The sequence below is a fragment of the Pholcus phalangioides genome, unplaced genomic scaffold (assembly GCF_987345545.1).
Source record: "Pholcus phalangioides strain wild (caught in Gottingen) unplaced genomic scaffold, Ppha-v1.0 ptg000024l_1, whole genome shotgun sequence".
In the NCBI taxonomy this organism is placed as follows: domain Eukaryota; kingdom Metazoa; phylum Arthropoda; class Arachnida; order Araneae; family Pholcidae; genus Pholcus; species Pholcus phalangioides.
In genome coordinates, this window is record NW_028301616.1 from 31,859,619 (window position 1) to 31,879,469 (window position 19,851).

The following is a 19,851-nucleotide window of genomic DNA, read 5'->3' on the forward strand; positions in this document are numbered from 1 at the left end:
GCTTACACCCCCAGGACACATGTAAAAAGCAACTTACTTATGTTACCTGAAAAGAGGCAGGGTTGTGTCCGAAAAAGTTAGCAAATGTTAATAGCAGTGGCCCCCTTGCCCGTGCTCGCAAGTATCAAATCACTCGCGTCGTTCTCCCCATGAAGACAGCTATCAAGTAGATTTAACGTACAAGAGCCATTTGGCAAAACTGGATAGCTGAACCCGTTTTCTTGAATTATAGATTGAAAGCATTGCGGAATAAAGCATTGTTTTGTATAATCAGTTTTCTCAGCTTAATTATAGATGCATTAATATATGCAAATATCGAAATCGATATTAATTATTCGTATCTGGAAATGGAAAGTGATATTTAATTCCGAGAGATGTATGTTTCTTGAATTTTGCGAATACATAGCAATGAACTATGTGATTATCATTACGGCTTCTCGTGAGATTGAATAATTGAAAAACAACGATATCGTCTTCGCAATGAATCTGATGAGAACATGATATGGCGCGTGCCATCTGTTGAATTCCAGCGGTAAAGAATGTTTTCGATGCAATGGCAGGACAAGCAGATCAATTCCTCCCACCGGGATCCTCAATAGCGACGAATAATTTCAATTGAGCCGATACATTTTTACATACTGTGTATAAATTGTGCCAGCGTGCATTAATCCTTTATTTGAGAGTACTGCTCATGAGTAACACGACCTTCTCATATTTTTCAAGCAAACGCATTGTAATTTTAAGCTCGTTTCCGCATTGATGCTTCTAAGCGACTCTTAAACATTCGATTTTTACTTGTGAGCCTGTTCGTGATGTTTCCATAATTACCAGCAGAACGGCTCAAGTCTTTCGTTTCTTGACAAGCCAAGCAAGAACAACTTTTTACCAATGGTGTAAAGCTATTATTTTTACCAATGGTGTAAAGTTATTATTTTTACCAATAGTACAAAAAAGGTCTCTTCGCGTTCTCCTAAAGTCATTCTTTCGCTCTTCCGAGGCTTAGATCGTCCTGGACTGGAGTATGCTGTCAGGTTTTGGAGATCATACCTAACAAAAGGGACATAGACTTGGTTGAAGGGGTGCAGAGAAGAGCTACGCTCTTGTTGGCACACGGGGCATGAGTTATGAACAGAGGCTTCATTTTTTGAAGATGTTTACATTGGAGGAGAACGCAGGTGTCGGGGGATATGATCGAAGTGTTCAAAATTTTCAACGGTATGGATAGGATAGACCATAATTTATTAATACACCGTGAATCGACTGCTTTGACAAGGGGCACCAGTATCGATTGGTAAGGGACAATTCTAGGTTATGGCTTGGAATTTTTCTCTAATATGTTAATAAATGGAATAGCTTATCCCCGGGGGGTAGTAAATTGTAACACAATTGACACGTTTAAAAAGAAATACGATAAAAATATCGGGATAAATCGAGAAGCTATCCATACTTAGATAAGACAACCGTAAATATTATTTATGGGCATTATATCATATTTTATCATGCATATATAGTTTTTAGTTTTTATAATTGCATTTTTAATTGGGTTGCTGTGTTTTTTTTAAACATATGACATCCATATTTGTTTTGAGTATCTTTTCCGCAGCCACCTCGTTGGGAATTTTTGCTTGTCATGGTCTTGTATTTGTATAATCTTCGCGTTTGACGAGAATAAGTTACGACCAATAATGTCACTCTTGTAATTCGACCACCAATAATAAAAATAATTGGGCTCTACAGGTTAAAAATATTCTTGACAACGCTGGATTTGGTTTTATTTGGGTTCAACAAAATCCATGTCTTGTGAAAGCTTATTTTCCGCTGATTATCGAGAGTATAAAAAATCAGAGCATCCAAACTGATTTCTCCCGTATTGTAAATACAGTCGAATCCCGTTATAACGAACCCCAAGAGACCGGAGAAATCACTTCGCTATAATGAAATTTCGTTATAAAGGAATTCCAGGTTTATGCATTGTTCCCCTGTAAGCTTATCCGGGGGGGATTAGAAAAGTATTCGTTAAAACGAGATTTTCGCTGTATCGGTATTCGTTAAAACGGGATTCGACTGTAGTAAAAAATTTTCCTCACTATAAAGATGTGAACAACTGTCCTGTGATGGAAAAATATTACTTTTTCCTCCCTTTCCATATCTCAGTTAAAAGGGTTTTTGCCCAACTTAGATTTAATCAGACATCAAATTTCGTTAATGATAGAAAATTTTTTATAGATCCAATTAGCAATTATATATATTGCAACCTTTCGGTTTTCGAGGATTGGAATCTCGTGTATTTTTTGATTGCCCTTTTTACTCTAATCCCATATCCAAATATTTAAATCTCCCCATTAATATAGTTCAATTACTTTCGACAACTGACAATATATAGTCAATATGTACTATATATAATATACTCAATATGTCTATTTATCTTGACGTGTATTCGCCTACGCTCGCGCTGTTTGGGCTGAATTCCATATATTTCTATTGTTATCATTTTATCCTTTTATTAATAGTTTTTTTTTTTGGGGGGGGGGGGTTTGTGTCCGCTTAAATGTATAATACCTATTATTATTTGTCGGTATATTATGATCATGTTTATTCTATGTGTATATCATTCATTCTTTTCCCCTGGCATTATATTAACTGTTCTGACACCATTTTATGATTTATTATATTCCCAATGCATTGTATGTCTTGTAAATATGGCTGTAAAATATAGCAGCAATGGACTGCCACTCATTGCAAAATCAATAAAATTATTATTATTATTTGTATAATATTATCACCGCAATGGGAACGACTTGTCACAATTATCAAATCGGAATGTCAATTATGCATAATAATCGGCAAAATATGATGAATTTATAACAATTTATCATGTTTATTTGGTATTACATAATCGTCGGTAAAAGTGATAAATTTAGGGAAATTTATCAAACTTACCAAAATGATTTGTGATAATACATGGTATAACCGAATTTGTCACATTTACCGTGACGTCTTTGTCGGCCTCTTAATCGAATATCGACGATTCCTGCAAACAATATCGGATTAAGCGGGTGTCCGATTATGCGAGGAACAACTCAATTGGCATTTTACAACGTTAGTACAGTTTGTGTATTGAAAACTGATGAAGGATCAATATTAATAAAGCTTCTCGAGTAAAGAAAAATGAAAATCAAAGTTATATTAAATTACAATGATCACAATATATACCCGAGTTTCTAATATTTTATTAGGAAAGTTGGCGACCTCTATTGGCTCAACAGAGAACAAAGATGAAATAATTAAATGTACGTATTTTAAGATTAATTGGAGGCCGGTACCTACTCGATGTTCCCGACTGGTAAGTTGCTCGTCTTACCATCACGAGTTACCGGCAAGGTCTACGGGTTCGAATCCAGGGAAGAATATCAGAAACGAGTTCTTTCCTTACCGACCCTGGGTGAGGTGACCACCGATAGATGGCGCCTTCATACTCCACTGGTTGGAAATTACCGTATGGCGATATTTGACCGGAGGTGGGTGTGCGGTAAAATAAATACCGACTCTCAAAAATGCATTTATCTTAACTTAGTAACGCATTTTTCAAATTTTCCATTCAATAGAAACATAATGTGTATAGTGGTTGATGTGTATGAACAGTTGACGTATGGAGCATAATATTTGGAGCAGGGCACTTTAACATTATCTCTCTGAGAGGAATTTTGGTGTCTGAGAATTTTATCCGTTATATATATCCAACTAAGCGAGACCGACTTTATATGCGTGGCTTCAGAGATCCCTGAGTTTCCAGGCCTACTCACCGCCATCTTTGAGCACTCGCCACTATGTGGGTATTCGTAATTTAGTGGCTCTTCAGTATACAGGGCGTCCTGTAATGCTAATGCGGCTTTTAGTTTCAATAAAATTACCAGTTTTGAACGTGAACATACAGCGCGTAACAAAATAAACAACCTGAATTTTTTAAATGGTCCCCTTGTCATCTAACTTCGAATAAGAAAGTTGTTGCCCTGTTTCTCCTGAGTCCAACAAAAAGAAAAATTCCAAGTTTCCAAGGTGCTGAGATATTAGAATCGGAGAAAAGTTGGGAAAGGACAGCATAAATGAGGGAAAGAAGCGTTTGCTGTTCTTCTACAACTTTTCTCCGACTTTTGAATTAAAAAATATCTTAGTGAATATTGCACTTAGACACGTGGATTTTTTTTTTCCTGTTGGCCTCAAGGGAGATTCAGGACAACGACATTTTAATTGGAAGTTAGAGGACAAGGGGGATCGTATAGAAATTTAGATATTTTACTCCGTGACACACTGCATTTTCATTCCCAAAACAGGGTAATTTTTGAACCCCCTTTCAGTCTTTTTTAAATTGGAGTCATATCTCTACGACGGACTGGTGATGAGGTAAATGCTGCATTAGCTCTTACAGGACACACCACGTATACTCAACGCATCAAAGAGCGTACAACCATGCAAAATACAAAAAGTAATATCTCATTGGATGATGCTAAGGCCTATTCATCACATATTTTCTGGGGGTTTTTTTGGTCTTTTTTCTCATCCGCTAAGCTATCGACGGCAGTAGGAAAGAAGGAAAACAATTTCCTTGTTTCTTTTACGAATAAAAAAAAAAAAAAAAGAGGAGAAAGCGGAATTTCTGTGAGAAAGGAAAAGAAATTCCAGATTATCTATAAATTTCAATACCTATATTTAAAAAAAAAAAGCAATTTCTGACGCACGTACATTTACTTATGAACCAACTCCAGCAGGAAATTAGAAGGTGAAATGTTTCCGTAAAATGATGACTGCGGAAATTTATTCCTACGGTGGAGGAAGAAAAAAAAATTTCTGATTTCGTATCGAAAAATTCTTATTTCCGTTTTCGGAAAATCTCGCTTTTTTTATAATTTTGAAGTTATTAAAAGGATTCATACCAAACATGCACGATAATACTATGTATACATGGTAATTATAATTAAAGTTCCAGTACTCTAGTTTTTCCTAAAAAAACTACTCATTCGGGTATAGTCAAATTTTAAGGATATCTTAATGAGACGAGAGAGATTTATGCAATAAAAAAAATAGTTCAATTTTTGACCACCAGGTGAATAAGTTGACCTTTTTTTTAATTGAATTTTCCTTTTTTCCACGGTCCATAAAGCGTATATACCAAGTTTTAATAGAATGCGTCCACCAGAATAGGCGCTTCATAAGTCTGATTAATACCACTATACTTAAATTACTCGGACCTATATAGAGCCCGTTCTGGTGGACGTATTCCATTGAAACTTGGTAGCCTATATACGCTATATGGACCATGGGGGAAAAAGGAAAATTCAATAAAAAAAGTCACTTATTCACCTGTTGGTGAAAAATTGAACTATTTTTTAATTGCATAAATCTCCCTCTCCCATGGTCTCATTATCCTTAAAATTTGGCTTTATTCAAATAAGGAATTTTTGAGGAAAAACTCTCAGAGTACGAGAACTTTAATTGCAATCACCCTGTATATATGCAGTTCTCCCACTCAATTAGAAAAAGGAGGACATGGGAGAGGGTACCTCTTGTTGCACTTGGACAGGTGGATATTTTTTTTGTGTGGAATTTTCCCCCTCGGGGAAAACACCATTATAATTGGACTTTGTTTTTAGCATACGGGGGACTGTATAAGAAGTTGGGGCGCGGTAGCCCAGGTCGATAAGATACTCGCCTAAAGTACCAGAGGATGTTTAGAGGTGTCGCGAGTTCGATGTATATTACGGTGTATGAGTAACTCATGCTCCATCCCGTTGAAAATGTTAAACAGTTCGATCATATCCCCCGAAAACCTGCGTTCCTCTAATGCAGTGGTTCCCAACGTGTGGGTCCTTCTTGGAGGTCGCGTTAATGAACTGCGTTGGGGGGGGGGGGTTGGTCACGAGACATTCTCCAAAATGAAAACGTCAGAATAAGAAATTTATTTTTAAGATATAGAGGAAATGTCTACATTTGTTTTGTTTTTTTTAGATTATAGACAATTAATAACCATAGTTTGTCGTTCATGAAGGTCTTTTGATGAATAAGTGAAGTCATTGAAAATATTGTGGGGGGGGGGGCTTAAAATATCGGGAAGGTGTGGTTAAAATTATTTTGGGGAGTACGCCGGGCACCCGTTATAATAAAAAAATAATTCTCTATTGTGGGAAAAATAATTTTCAATAAATAATTGAGCAAAGTTGACTGTGCCACAAGCATGAAAACGACATGAATATTCAAAATAATATAATAAATCAACTAAAATTATCCTTCCTACACAAGGAACTTTAAAATATTTTTACACTGAGCCCCTGTGTTTTGGTAATAGTGACCCTGAGTTCTCTCGGTTATCCACTCTGCACCATCACGACACGCAAGATAGGCATTTCGTCCTAACTCGCAGATGTGCTGATTCAGGAGGATTCAAATCAGGAGCTTTCTCCGTAGGATTCAAAACTAGAACACGTGTTGGTAGTTTGAAATCGCATAATAAAACAGTTCTGCCAATCGAAAATCGAAAAATAATTTCATTTCATGCATCATTTATTAAAGAAATTAAAACACACTCTTCAACAAAAAAAAATCAAGAATGTCCAGGAAAACGGGACGTATGGTCACAACATGTAGAGGTGGGTCGCCAATATCATTTGATCATTTTTGTCGCACCACGGCTATTTTCGGCACACGAAGGCTAATTAGACCGGGACCGACAATTTGTTGCTGATTCTAACTCCAGGTTTGTTTTTATACTCATCGAAAGGTTGGTGCGCTAACCCCCCTTGATGGGGGACTCAATTTTTTCTGCGGTCATGTCACCGTTTCTGTTGTAACCCTGTGTCAGGAAAATTTTCTGACAAGGACGAACCGGGAATCGAACTCACGACTCCTCTAAACATCCTTTGGTGCTTTAGGCGAGTATCTTATGGACCTGGGCTACCGCGTCCGTAACTCACCAATAAAATTTTGTCAAAAAGAGGGTCGTGCTTCAAAAAAGTTTGGGAACCACTGCTCTAATGTAAACATATTCAAGACATCAAGTCTTTGTTCATAGCTCAAGCCTTTTATGCGAACAAGGGCAAGCGTAGCTCTTCTCTGCACCCTCTCAATTAATTCTACGTCCCTCTGTAGGTTATGGTCTCGCAAAACCTTTATGGCAACCCCAGGACGAACTAAGCCTCGGAAAAGCGGAAGAATGACTTTAGGAGAATGCGAGAAGAGAATCAAACCGAGCACTGTATTCGATTTTTTGACCACCGCTGAACCTAAGCGGCTCGTCAATGAAAATTCTCAAATCAGTGACCCTAGTTGCATCCGGGATAGTAACACCACTCAACTCGTAAGTGAAACGAGGGTTGTTCGAACCAAAATGAGCTGCCATGCACTTATCAACGCTAAAGGCCATGCTTGATTCATTAGCCCTGCTGCAATCATATCCAAGTTCGTCTGAAGCATCTCCCTTCCGCTTCAATTCCGGACTATTCCCATTAGCTTCACGTCATCTACGAGTTTGCTAACAATCCCGTCGATACCCTTATTGAGTTTGTCGATAAAAATGCAAAAAATCGATAAGAGATAAAACATTCGTGATGTCAAAATTTTAAATATTAACAGTAGCCGAAAAAGGGCATTAAATAACAAGTTATAGAGTTTATAAGAATTGACTAATAGATAATTGATGTGTTAAACGCCTTATATCTAAGTTTCCACTGATTCAGAAAATATCCCATCCCTACATTTGTCTTAAAATAATATCTCAACTGCTTTTCTTACGGAAATATCTCGCGAAAGAGAGGTTACATAGATGTTGTTTTTCCATACTTAGGGTCATTTAGAAGAGCGGAACTGAGATTTCTTAAGAGATTGATGCATCTGCGCATCTGTTTCTTCTCTAGATGAGGGGGGTCAACGAGGCAGGAACATAAAAAAAAAAAATCCGAAACGATCTAGTTGACTCACGATCAACATCCAGAAATTCCAAACTGCACCCATCTTAGTAGTACACGCTTCTTTTCTAAAACGTACAATAAATATTATTAAACTTAAAGGCCACACAACACACAAAGAAACAACCAAAAAAACCTCGCAGGTCTTGCAGGGGCAGACGCACCAGCCCCTGTTTGCTTTATACGGAATTCTCCTCAGAGGAAACCCCTAATATTTTTCTGTCTGAAACGTGACAAATACAGATCTGTATGGTCCATTCCCCCCCCCCCATCGATTTTTTTCTTTTACATCCGATGTGGAAGCCAACCGACCCCGTGATGACCCCAGACACGAATCCACACAAAGGCAGTCCGTTGTTTGACAAAATAATCAAGATATTTGAGAACGGCGCCGAGGTTCGAATACAACACGGACAAATTGTTCGCTTCCAGCGTTGGTAAGAAATCCGGAGAAAATCGCAAAATTTTCAAGAGATTGGCTGAATAAAATATAGAACGTGTCATATAGATAAGGAGGGGGGGGGGGGGGAAGTGTCAACATGAAGTTGACATCTTGGATTTCTCTACGGTATTTATGCGAAAATCCTGAACTGACATCTTCGGAATTTTCTCGAGGACGAATCAATGTCTCTAACTGCGGGCGCGGGATCTTGGATTTTCAAATTTCTTGAACGCATCACGAAATTTAAAAAGAAAATAAAGATACGAGACACATGTTTATATATATATCATGTGTCTGCCCGCGGGTCAAATGTGGTTCCCGAAGTCATCTGGATGCGGTACGTGAACTCTAATTTAATTTTGTGAAAATGAACCAGGCGGCGCATTTACCCGATCATTTAAGTGATGCGCAATGCAGTTCCATATCACTTAGGTCGTCCGCGGCACATTTTCAGATCACTTGAGTGACCCGCGACATATTTATAGATCACGTAATTGACTTGCGGTGCAGTTCCAGAAGACGTAAGTGTCATGCGGCACATTCCCCATATAAATAAGGTGACCAGCGACATGTTTTCATATCGCTTGAGCGACGCGTTCGAGCTTTTAAACTTTCCGCGGCACATCTATAGATCACTAATTAACTCACAGTTCATTAAGTGACCCACATCACAGTCCTAGACATTTTCAGATCGCTTATGTCACCTGCGGTGGGCGGCGCTGTCCTGCATCACGTTACGTAGCACGCAGTTTCCAAAAGGTTGACTTGAAACGCAAATGAGAGACAACACCAGCCAACGTGCGTAATCATTCGCATCAATCTGGAAACTTAATAAAATTCACTTGTATTAGTCCCGTATTCAACAGATGGCACCACTGTAACAATCAAATTTTCACTACTCTCCCTGAACTAAAGAAATGTGCTTTTTTTTGCTCACATGACATTTTCTTTTCCTCGATTAAAATAATACCCATTTGATCATTTTTGTCGCACCACGGTCATTTTCTGCACACGAGGGCTAATTAGACCGGGACCTACAATTTATTGCCGATTCCGAACGGCAGGCTTGTTTTTTATACTCATCGAGAGGTTGGTGCGCTAACCACTCGATGGGGGGACTCCGTACGGTAGCAATTATTTCTGTGGTCATGTCGCCTTTTTTTTGTTGTACCCCTGTGTCAGGAAAGTTTTCTGACAGGGACGAACTGGGTATTGAACTCGCGACACCTCTAAACATCCTTCGGTACTTTAGGCGAGCATCTTATCGACCGGGCTACCGCGCCCTAATACCCGTTTGAGACCCGAACATCCATTTCATTATAAAATTTTATTAGTTTCACAGTTTCCGAGGTGGTACTTTCTCATGGAACTCATTTTAAAAAACACTGAAAGTTCAAATTTAAGTGCTGCCCTCTGGTGAAGGCCCGAAAATTCATATTCACCATATTGCTAACTCAAAATCACACAATCCTTTAAGTTAGGAGCCAACTCCCTGAGGTAAAAAAAAAAAATTCTGCAGTGAGAAAAGGTAACCCACACACATTTGTGACACCAGGGTCTGTGAAATGGATACAGAAAAACATATTTAACCCTTTAAGACCCTGCATGCAGAAAAGTGTGGGTTGCTTTTCTAACTACAGGTTTTTTTTTTTTTTTAACCTGAAAAGGGATTGTGTAAGTTTAGTTAGTAAGTTAGAAATATGGTGAATATGAGCTTTGGGGCTTCCACTAGAGGGCAGCAGTTGAAGTTGAACTTTCAGGGTTTTTAAGATGACTTCCAGGAGAAAGTACCTACGGGAAAAGTGTGATTTATTGCATAAAATTTAGAAATTCTGGTAAAAAATTGTATGTGAAGGTGAATATAAACTGCATCCTCTTGACTAGAAAAAGATTGGACGAAATTAATTATTTCTTCACAAAATAAATTGAAAATTTGAAAAAAAGAAGAAAGATTTGATAATATTTTACATATTTAATGCTTTTTTTTAGCATCAAAAATGCCAAAACATCTTGAAAATTCCAATGAATGCTCAGGTCTGTCTGAGAGGGTTAAGATGACCAGCCTTCATTCCTCAAAGAAACAGGTTCATCTCGGAGAGATGTTCCTTCGATAAGAGAGTTCAACCAGCGCAGCGTCGTAAGTGTTTCGAACCTGTGCGTGCCCTGCTTGAGAATTTATGTAGAAATTTTGATTTCTGAATCAATTTTGGGGGCGCTCGGACCCGTGCCGCACATTACCGTGGGTCTTCAGCATCTACAGCAAGAAATAATTTCAGAATTGGTGGAATAAATGATTTGGCGAGTCATGAAAAACATAACTAAAGAAGAATATTTCCAGAATTATTGTAAAAAAAATATTTTTGGAATTGATGAAGATTTGAATATTTAATGGTAAAAGTAATTTCAGAATTCAGGAAACAGATATTTCCTGGCTATTACACAGAAGGGAATTCGAAAAGTCATCTGGTATTCGGCGGGACTCGAACCCCCGGCCCTCTTGTAAACCACGCGAACATGCTACCATCTATACCACTGAAGACACGACCCTACCTTCTTTATTGTACTTTCAGAATTGATGAAAATTCGTATTTGATGTAAAAAATACTTCCCCAGGATTGATGTGAAAACATAACTAATAAAAAATAATACTCTCTCTAATATTCTCGAAAGAAATAAAGTTCTCCAACAAAGCCCCCCCCCCCACTGTTTGACCCGGAGCCCTCGCCCCGTTGGGCCCACCCGTTGAAATTCGAAATAACATAATAAAAGCATAAAGTACAACTGACCGGTAGGCAATATTTTAAAAAAATGTATTCTCCACATTCATCATGAACTTCGCCAAGAACTCCACAGAATGTAACGCAATGCTTTCCTCCGTCGCTCATTGCGACCAATTATGGAGTTATGTAACGCACGTACTCGTATCAATCTAAGATTTGTTATATACAGTCGATCCCACATTAGAACGTTTTTCCGCATTGTACGACGCAATTTCGTGTGGTCTCAACTCTAATTATCACCTAAGATTTCCCGTTTAAAGTGTTTTCCCGCTTACAACGTCTTTTCACGATGGTTTTTTTAAAAAAACATCATAAGCGAAACCCACTGTATATGCGGATGGGACGGCAGTCCTAAAACTTGAAATGTGAAAATTCATTAGGTAGAGACATCTAATTAAATTTACCATCAAGGACCCACATCCAGAATCTGAATCATCGGGCCGGGATTTTTACTGACTTAGAAATTTTCATAGCCTAAAACAATCCATGATATAATATTTCAAGGTTCATTTTCCGTCCACCAGGCCAGACTTTTGCCTTCACCGTATGCAGGGAAATTTCTAACACGGCTGTCAATTTAGTTCCTCCCGAGTAATTCTTTACCAGAACTTTGTATCGACTACTCTCCTAGGCTTATCTACATTCTCAGGCGCGACCGATCACGACTTATGGGTATCGGACCACCTACGTCTCTTTTCTCTCCGACAGACCTCCAATGAATTGAACGTGGTAGACGTAAAAGAAGAGTCAGGCGATCGAGAGAGAGAGAGAATCAATCGCTTTCGTACATAAAAATGGAAATATGTGACTCCTTCCCCTTCAGGACATTATAAAACTCCCATTTTTCAATCGACATTACTCAAAAAAGAAAAAAAAATTCCACCGACCTCTGAACCTCACGAATGGAGCAAAATAGAAAACCGGCTCCAGAAAGTCCTCAGCCTGTTGTGAGGACCTCCGTTATTTTTGGGTCTTTCTATTTAAAAAAAAAAAAACGAGATCCCTACCATAGATTTTTCTCGGTTGCCACAGACTTCACGGGGGGAGGATAAAGCGTGGGTTATGGACAGAAAAATTTAGTATAACGTCCGTGGAAAATAAAATAAAAAAAATTGTCCACATATATATATATAAGAGAAAAAATAGAGCGGGATTCACATTGAACACAAAACTCTGGAGCTTGGCATTTTGCTAGACAGATAGGGGAAAGGAACTACTAACTCGTGGTATTGAAGGATGTGTGTAGATGTGTAGCAGTGGGTTATACCAACCAACCAACAGGATGCCGCCCATTCTCTCACGTACAATGCCTACGGGGTCCCTCCTATTTCTTTTTGCCTCAGTGTGGGAAAGGGACGTCGGCGATCTTGCCACGCTCTGCTTTTTTCAATGTGTGTCTGTCTCTCTCACTCTCTCCATTCGCGTCCAAAAATCTCAGCAATATTTCTCCCTATTCCCCTCTCTCTCCAATTTTTTTTTTTTTTTTATTGCTATTATTATTTTCGTATAAGTGTGAATAAACTTGAAAGTTGGACGATTTTGCAGGGGCGTCGGAAGTTTATTTTAGATCCGTGGGTGCTCGGTTTGAGCTTCGTGTAGGATAGCGTTTCTCGGCCTATGGCCCGCGGTCGGCGACGATGGTATGAGTAGTCCTCATTCAGACTCGATAATTCAACTCTCACAGGATGAAAAATTATTTAACCGCTGTTATTGATATTAGTAATATGCATGTGGGTTCAATTAAAAATATACCTTTATACTTAGGTTCACTATATATCATCGAGAAAAATGCAGGAACATGCGATCCTAAATACGGGTTATAACTAAATTTTGCAACAAAAAAAAGGCAATTAAATGCAATTTTATATAATTACTTCTAAAATCGCTGAGTTTCTCATATTTTTCAAATAAAAGCATTGTATTTTTTGCGCTCGTTTCGGCACTGATGCTTCTAAGCAACTCCTAAGCATTTAATTTTCTCTTGTGAGCTGAAAATCAACATGATAGTCAACATGATAAAGGCCAGTCTATAGGCGCCGGAAGCTGAGGCAGGAGCGTATGTGCGTGTAGTGCAACCTGACGTAAAGTTTATTTCTGTGTAATGTTTGTTATGTGTAGTGCTGCCATCTGCCACCAGTTTTTCTAACTATGAGTGAAGTGTTATGATTGAATGATTTATCGTTGCAGGACTGTTGCTCTCTGTTGCGAGACTTTTTAACGGGGAGATCGGCTCGCATTTGCGCCTTGAAGTTGGGAACCACAGAAAACCAACTTCAGCCGACCACCACTGTGGGGTTCGAACCCGGATCCTCGCATCGTGAGTCCGTCACTATAACCACTCGACCACCACAGCGGCACTTATGACCTTCTTTGTTTCAAAATAAATAAATATTATCATGTATTATTTAACATATAGTGTGTGTGTATATATATATATTGATAGTCTATCAATATAATATTGATATTGATAGACTATAGATATTGATATAGACTATTGATATAGATAGATTGATAGACTAGATCTATTGATAGACTATCAATATATTGATAGTTAATATATATATATATTGATAGTTAATTATATTAATTATATTAGGTATTTTTTTATCTTTATTGCAAGCGTATGAGTTTCTCATATTTTTCAAATAAAAGCGTTGTATATTTTGAGCTCGTTTCGGCACTGATGCTTCTAAGCAACTCCTAAACATTCCCACGGACATGTTCATGAAATACAAGCGAGGCGAGAAAGATATTCAATCATCGCAACAGTTTAGCAAGGCACACTCGTGTGCACTTTCCACTGCCACATGTCAATGCCATATCGAATTGTCATGAGTGATGCGAGGCAACATTCTCATTATCTGCCGCGGGCTTAATGAGAAACAGAAAACCATCACCCTAAACGCAACATACACGTACTTCAATCAAGTTCAAACAACAACAACAACAAGAAATCTAATCATTAGAAACCCTTATAACTCGTTTTTAAAGCATTAATAACTTACTTTTTCAGAGATTAATAGGATAGCGTTACAAAAGAAGGGATGTGGTTTGTGATATGAAAACGGATGAAAATGTCGGCCAAAGAATGGGAGACACATATACAAGTAATGAACTTTGAAAAAAAAAAAAAAAAAATAGAAAGTGAACGTCAGGGTAATATTAACTGACACCATAAATTACACCAGGACTCTAATGTCTGTAGTTTTAAAGAGAAAATAAGTCCCGTTCTCTCTATGTAGAGACATTTCCTTTGAAAAACTGTTGGGCCTCTTCATCTGTAGAAGAATTTGGAGGAAAAAAAACTGAGATAAATCCCTTTAATACGAAACCTAAATGATTGTGCTGCTGTTGCCTCTAAAGATGAAGGGAATTATTGTACGTTGAAAAAAAGTAAAACGGACTTTTTTCATTCTATATTTTTTTTTCATTATTTTTCCCTATAAGGAGAGAGAAAAAAAAGTGCTGCAACTGATGGACAAGATTTTTTGTGAAATGGCGCGTTGACAAGACTGTCAGGGAAAGTATTCTATAAGACTTTGTATTGGGGTTAACTTTCGTAAAATATATGAAAAGCGGATGGAAAACTGATATTGGAAGCCTCAATGACTGGTATATAAAACCATAAGCAGCAAATGGTCTCCTAAAATAAAGCAGCCAGGGTGCCTAGCTCTTCGGAATATACAGAGTAATTTATCTTTCTTTCAATTTTGTGTGTGTGTGTGTGTGTGTGCTGTACAATGAACTTAATGGGGAATCAATCTATCAAGTCAAAACGGATCACGCCTAAAACCCTTCTCAATGGTTCCCTGCACTACCATGCAAGGGAGATTCCATCAAAAGCATAGCGGCATATTTGTGAACGCGATCGAAACTTTTGTTCACACAGGCAGAAAACAAAAATTGGTTGAATTTGTGTCGATAGAAGGCGCGGCACGAAGGCAAATCACTGAAAATATGTAAATCAGCGTGTTCAGTATAACACGCTGGGTGTACGCAACAGCTCATTTGTGAAGTTTCTTGTTACTGGAGATTGCGTAAGTTTTTCATTGTGATGTCGACATTGGTGGATAAAGCACTATTGCGTGAAGCTGTTTTACCTCAGCCGCAAATTGGTGGCTGAACGTTTCGAATACAGAAGGGATTTAGGAAAAGTTCCAGTACAATCACCAAAGATCTGTTTCCGTGCAGCACTCTCTATTAACAAAAATTTAAACTATTTTTTTAAGTACCAAGAAAAATTCCCTTCCGTGAGAATAATTTTTTTGCAAATTGATTCCAATTCTCCTATCTTTATGAATTTTTAAACTATTTACGAATTTATTGTACACATTGTATATGCACAGTGGTATAATCAGCACCTTCTAGCGATTTTTCTTCGTTACGTCCAAGTGTACTGCCAATGTATTGTACATTCAAGCCTGTTGACGTAATTAAAAAAAAAAAAATTGTCCTTTAACGGGAGGAGTCCACTAACGGGTAATGTCTGTTATCAGAGGTTCCACTGTGCCACATATCTGGTCCTTGAACTGAAAAGGTTGTACACCTCGGTCATACAATATCAGAACCATGAAAGCAATCAACGATGATATAACGCCCTCCAACACACAACTACCACTACAACGGAAATATTTCGGTCTAGGAATGAACTTGAATGAGTTCGATGCCCGAATGAAATAACTGTTTCCTATCGTACTATCACGTGATATAATGGATGGTCTCCAGGCCTGCACGTGGTAGGCATAATTTGTCTCGGTTACAAAAAGAAAATTCCAACACTCATCATGCGCAAGAAACGAGAGCGGGGGCTACAATAAAACCACACCTGCATCGAATGAATTACTTTTAAACAATTGAAGAGACAAAAGGAAGATTCAAAGTATCTTTTGAACGTCTTACAAAACTAATCATAAATAACAAGGCATAGATAGTTTAATTCTTGAACATCGAAAAAGTTGGAATCGAAACTAGAACAAATTGAATTCAATTCAAATCACACAACCTAAATTGAAAAACATAACATCGTAACACCATTCCTTAAAAAAAACGTCGTCGTACACATACAAAAATACGTATATATAGGTTTCTACTAGCACACTTCTAAGCAAATAATGTACAAGAAGATGGTAAACAAAGTTAAAGAATGAAGAAAAAAAGAGAAAATGTAATCACAAAAAAAGAAAGAGAAGATGGTAAACAAGCAAACGAAATTCTGAGATATGCAGTAATACCACAATTTAATGCTTTTCACATGGATAAAATCAAAAATATCAGTTTGTATTTTTTTTTTCTCACCCATTCATGTAAATGAAATTCAAATTTCCAACTTTCGTGCCAATTAGCTGAGTGTCCTGCTTTCATTTCCAAGGATTATGGTCAGCAGCGTAATGTAACATCACGAATTGTAATCCGGTAACCCTAAAATCATTTCCTAAGATTTCAATTGGATGAAGCGCCCACAGCGGCGCCATCTGACGGTGACCCATCGTTCAGAGGAAGGAAACTATTCACACCAAAAATGACTATTTTTGTTACTCTTTCAAAATGACGAATTCAATGCATTTACTAAGTTATCATACTGGAAAATTTTTCAACGATCACTTATCGGAAATCGTGTTAAGCCGATGAGGAGGAAAAAGAGAAAATTTCCTTCTTGCAAATACGTAAAACGTCAATTCCTGAGGTCAATTCTCATCTACAGTAGCGCCTCTCGATAGCATACACCCATGGGAACAAAAATTTTGTCCGCTTACGGGGAATGTCTGTTAATGGGGAGGCACGATATACACAATGGAACCTCGTATATACGACTTTCACATTTATACGGTGTTTGGCTCCGGTCACAATTGGTTACTATACATAAAATGTATATGTTACTGTAAAATAAATTACGCCAGTGGTTACGCATAATCACCAATCTTCTCCACTTAAGAAAATTTGATTAAATTTCACTACATTTATCATTTTTACCGGCGATTACGCATAATTCCCAAATAAAGTTGGAAAATCTGAAAAATATGGAAAAAAATTATAACCTTTTTTTTCCTCTTCATTAAACTATTGGTTATTTATTTTAATAACTGATTGATTATTTTTACCCGTATATGTGATACTTGCAATACACATATTTTGCAATAGAAATTAAATCAAAATAAGTGTGCAGAAGATAAAAACATTTATAACAACATTATCAGTCTTGTAATGTTGACTTTCTTCACACGTATCAACAAACAAAACAAAAATTACCATTCGGCTTCACCATCCTGGACCATAGTTACGTTCAGTTAATCAATTAGTTTCAGTGAATTTAATTAAGTAATTAGTTTACGATTTATCATTAAATATAATCAAACTCAAATTAATAACTTTGAGTTTGGGAAAAAAAATTAGAGTTTGTTTGATTTTACCGTTCGCTAATAGCGTGCACTAATGAGAAGTGAGATACAATGAAACCCTATTCTATGGGACCTGGGATCAAAAAGTTTCCATTAATGGGAAATGTCCGTCAGGGGAGGTTTCACTGTATATACATTGAATAAAAAACGGTAATGGCCCCGAAGGTGAATTGAAAACAGTTATTTTTCGAATACATGAGAAAAGATATTCAAATTAAAAGTAGAAACTGATATTCTTGTTGGAGGATTTCCAAATTTCACGTCAATTGTCTGGATGTCCAGCTTTGATTCTCAAGGAATATGCTCAGCTGAGGTATATGCACTCAACGAATTGCTCTACAATTCTTTCTCATGATTTCAATTGGGTGAGGCGTCCGTTGCAGTACTGCCTGATGGTGACACATCGTTGAGATAGAAGAAAGCAAATGATCGAAGATGAAATGACAACGATAACTTTACGAATACAGTGAAAAGGTATTGTAATTAAAAGTAGAGATCGGCATGGTATGACCATGTTGGAGGATTTGAAATTTTCACGCTAATTGACAGGCTGTCACGCTTTGATTCCCAATGAATACAGTCAGCTGTAGGTAGTATATGCACTCTACGAATTGTAACCTTAGAGGAGGTATAGGTATACACTCTATTCCTCTCTCTCTCTCTCTCTATCCTCTAGGATTGTAACCCTAACTGTTTCATGACATTTCAATTGGATGGGGCGCCTGCTGCAGCGCCACCTAACGGTGACCCATCATTGAGACAAGGGAAACTATTCACACAAGTACGACTATAATATAGTTGTTTTTCGAAAATTTTGTTTTCGTAACTTTTTCAAAATAACGAATTCAACACATTCACTTAGTTATCAACTGAAAAAAATTTTCAACGATCACTTATCGGAAATCATATTAAACGGACGAGGAGTAGAAAAAAAAGAAAATATCCTTCTTGCTAATAAAAAAAAAGAAAACGCCAATTTCCGAGGTCAATTCTCTTCTATATACATTGAATGAAAAAAAAGTAATGGCCCCCAAAGATGAAATGAAAACAGTAATTTTTTCGAATAACACGGAAAAGGTGGATTAACTCAGTTGGGAGAACAGGTGGACAACTCAATCAAACATGCGACTTATGACCCGCGGAGATGTGATTGCGCGAACATCACTTAAAATCATCGCTTTTTTTTCTCCCTTTTGGATGCTGCTCAAATCAAACACTTTCCCGAGAGAATGAAAAATGGCGAAATTTATTGAGCCACGGGAGATATCTAATTTTTTATCGTTCTCTTCTCACACACGTATATTGAATACCAATGTACAGCTGGAATCATCCAAAAAAAAGGTATAAGATTATAAAGAAAAAACAAGACAAAAAATTCATTTGTTATTGTTCATCCCATCATTCATATGTACCCCGTATCACTACATATTCAGAATAACACATTTTTATATTCCTCATGAAAAAGAAAGGCCTTACCTGGAGGGCATAAACATTCTGAAGATATAACGTCCCTTTTATACCTCTTAGTTAACAACTGGTATTCCACTTGCTGGAAAAACACACACACAAAAAAGAATATATGAAAATCAAAAAAAGAACTTGAACATGAAAATCAATTCATAATATGCATTAATTAATAAATTTCATAACGGAAATAGCGTATTCTACTTCCATACTGATAATTGGAATGAAAAACGTGTCGCTCATTTGCCTAAATGAATGTCTATAAGGGTTCTTCTGCTGGTTTTTTTCTTATTTCTTGAAGAGAAATCACCTCATTAAAAAGATGGATTCTTCTTTTTTGAAATTCATAGACCTTAGTCAGACAAGCTCATTAAAATATACTTGAAATAATATTTTAGATATTCATTTTTTTCTCTTGCATCATCTCCTCCGAACGTTATTTCGAAATGGACATTATCACTGAAATCAATAAATTTCTCAGTTGGATGGTTGCTCATTAACGTAAAGATATTAAGAAAAATATAAGGTACGTAAAAGAAAAAAAAATTCATTAAATTTTATTAGCAGTTTTCTTTTCGGTACCGCCATTTTTTTACTTTGAACCTTTTTACTCCTTTTTCATTACTTTTTTTCTTGTTCAATATGTCTCTGAGGAGGCAAGTGCCAGGGAACAAGGGTTGGCATTTTTAGTACAATCGGGCAAAGCCACCCTTTAGAAACGCATTCTTTTTTTGAAATCATGCATGGGGTTCATACGTATATTTATTTATTTGCTTGTTTTCTACATCACTTGTTTATAAAGTGGGTTTGTGCAC

At 37.2% G+C, this 19,851-nt stretch overlaps 1 protein-coding gene across 8 annotated transcripts in view; it reads right to left on the reverse strand.

The window, feature by feature from the left end:
* LOC149069231 (uncharacterized) overlaps positions 1 to 19,851 on the reverse strand; it is a 299,332-nt gene that overhangs the window by 218,346 nt on the left and 61,135 nt on the right. For all 8 annotated transcript variants that reach the window (XM_089250662.1, XM_089250660.1, XM_089250665.1 and 5 more), the window contains exon 2: positions 19,049 to 19,121. In XM_089250662.1, coding sequence (XP_089106788.1) covers positions 19,049 to 19,121 — 73 coding nt within the window. The remainder of the gene's footprint in view (positions 1 to 19,048; positions 19,122 to 19,851) is intronic.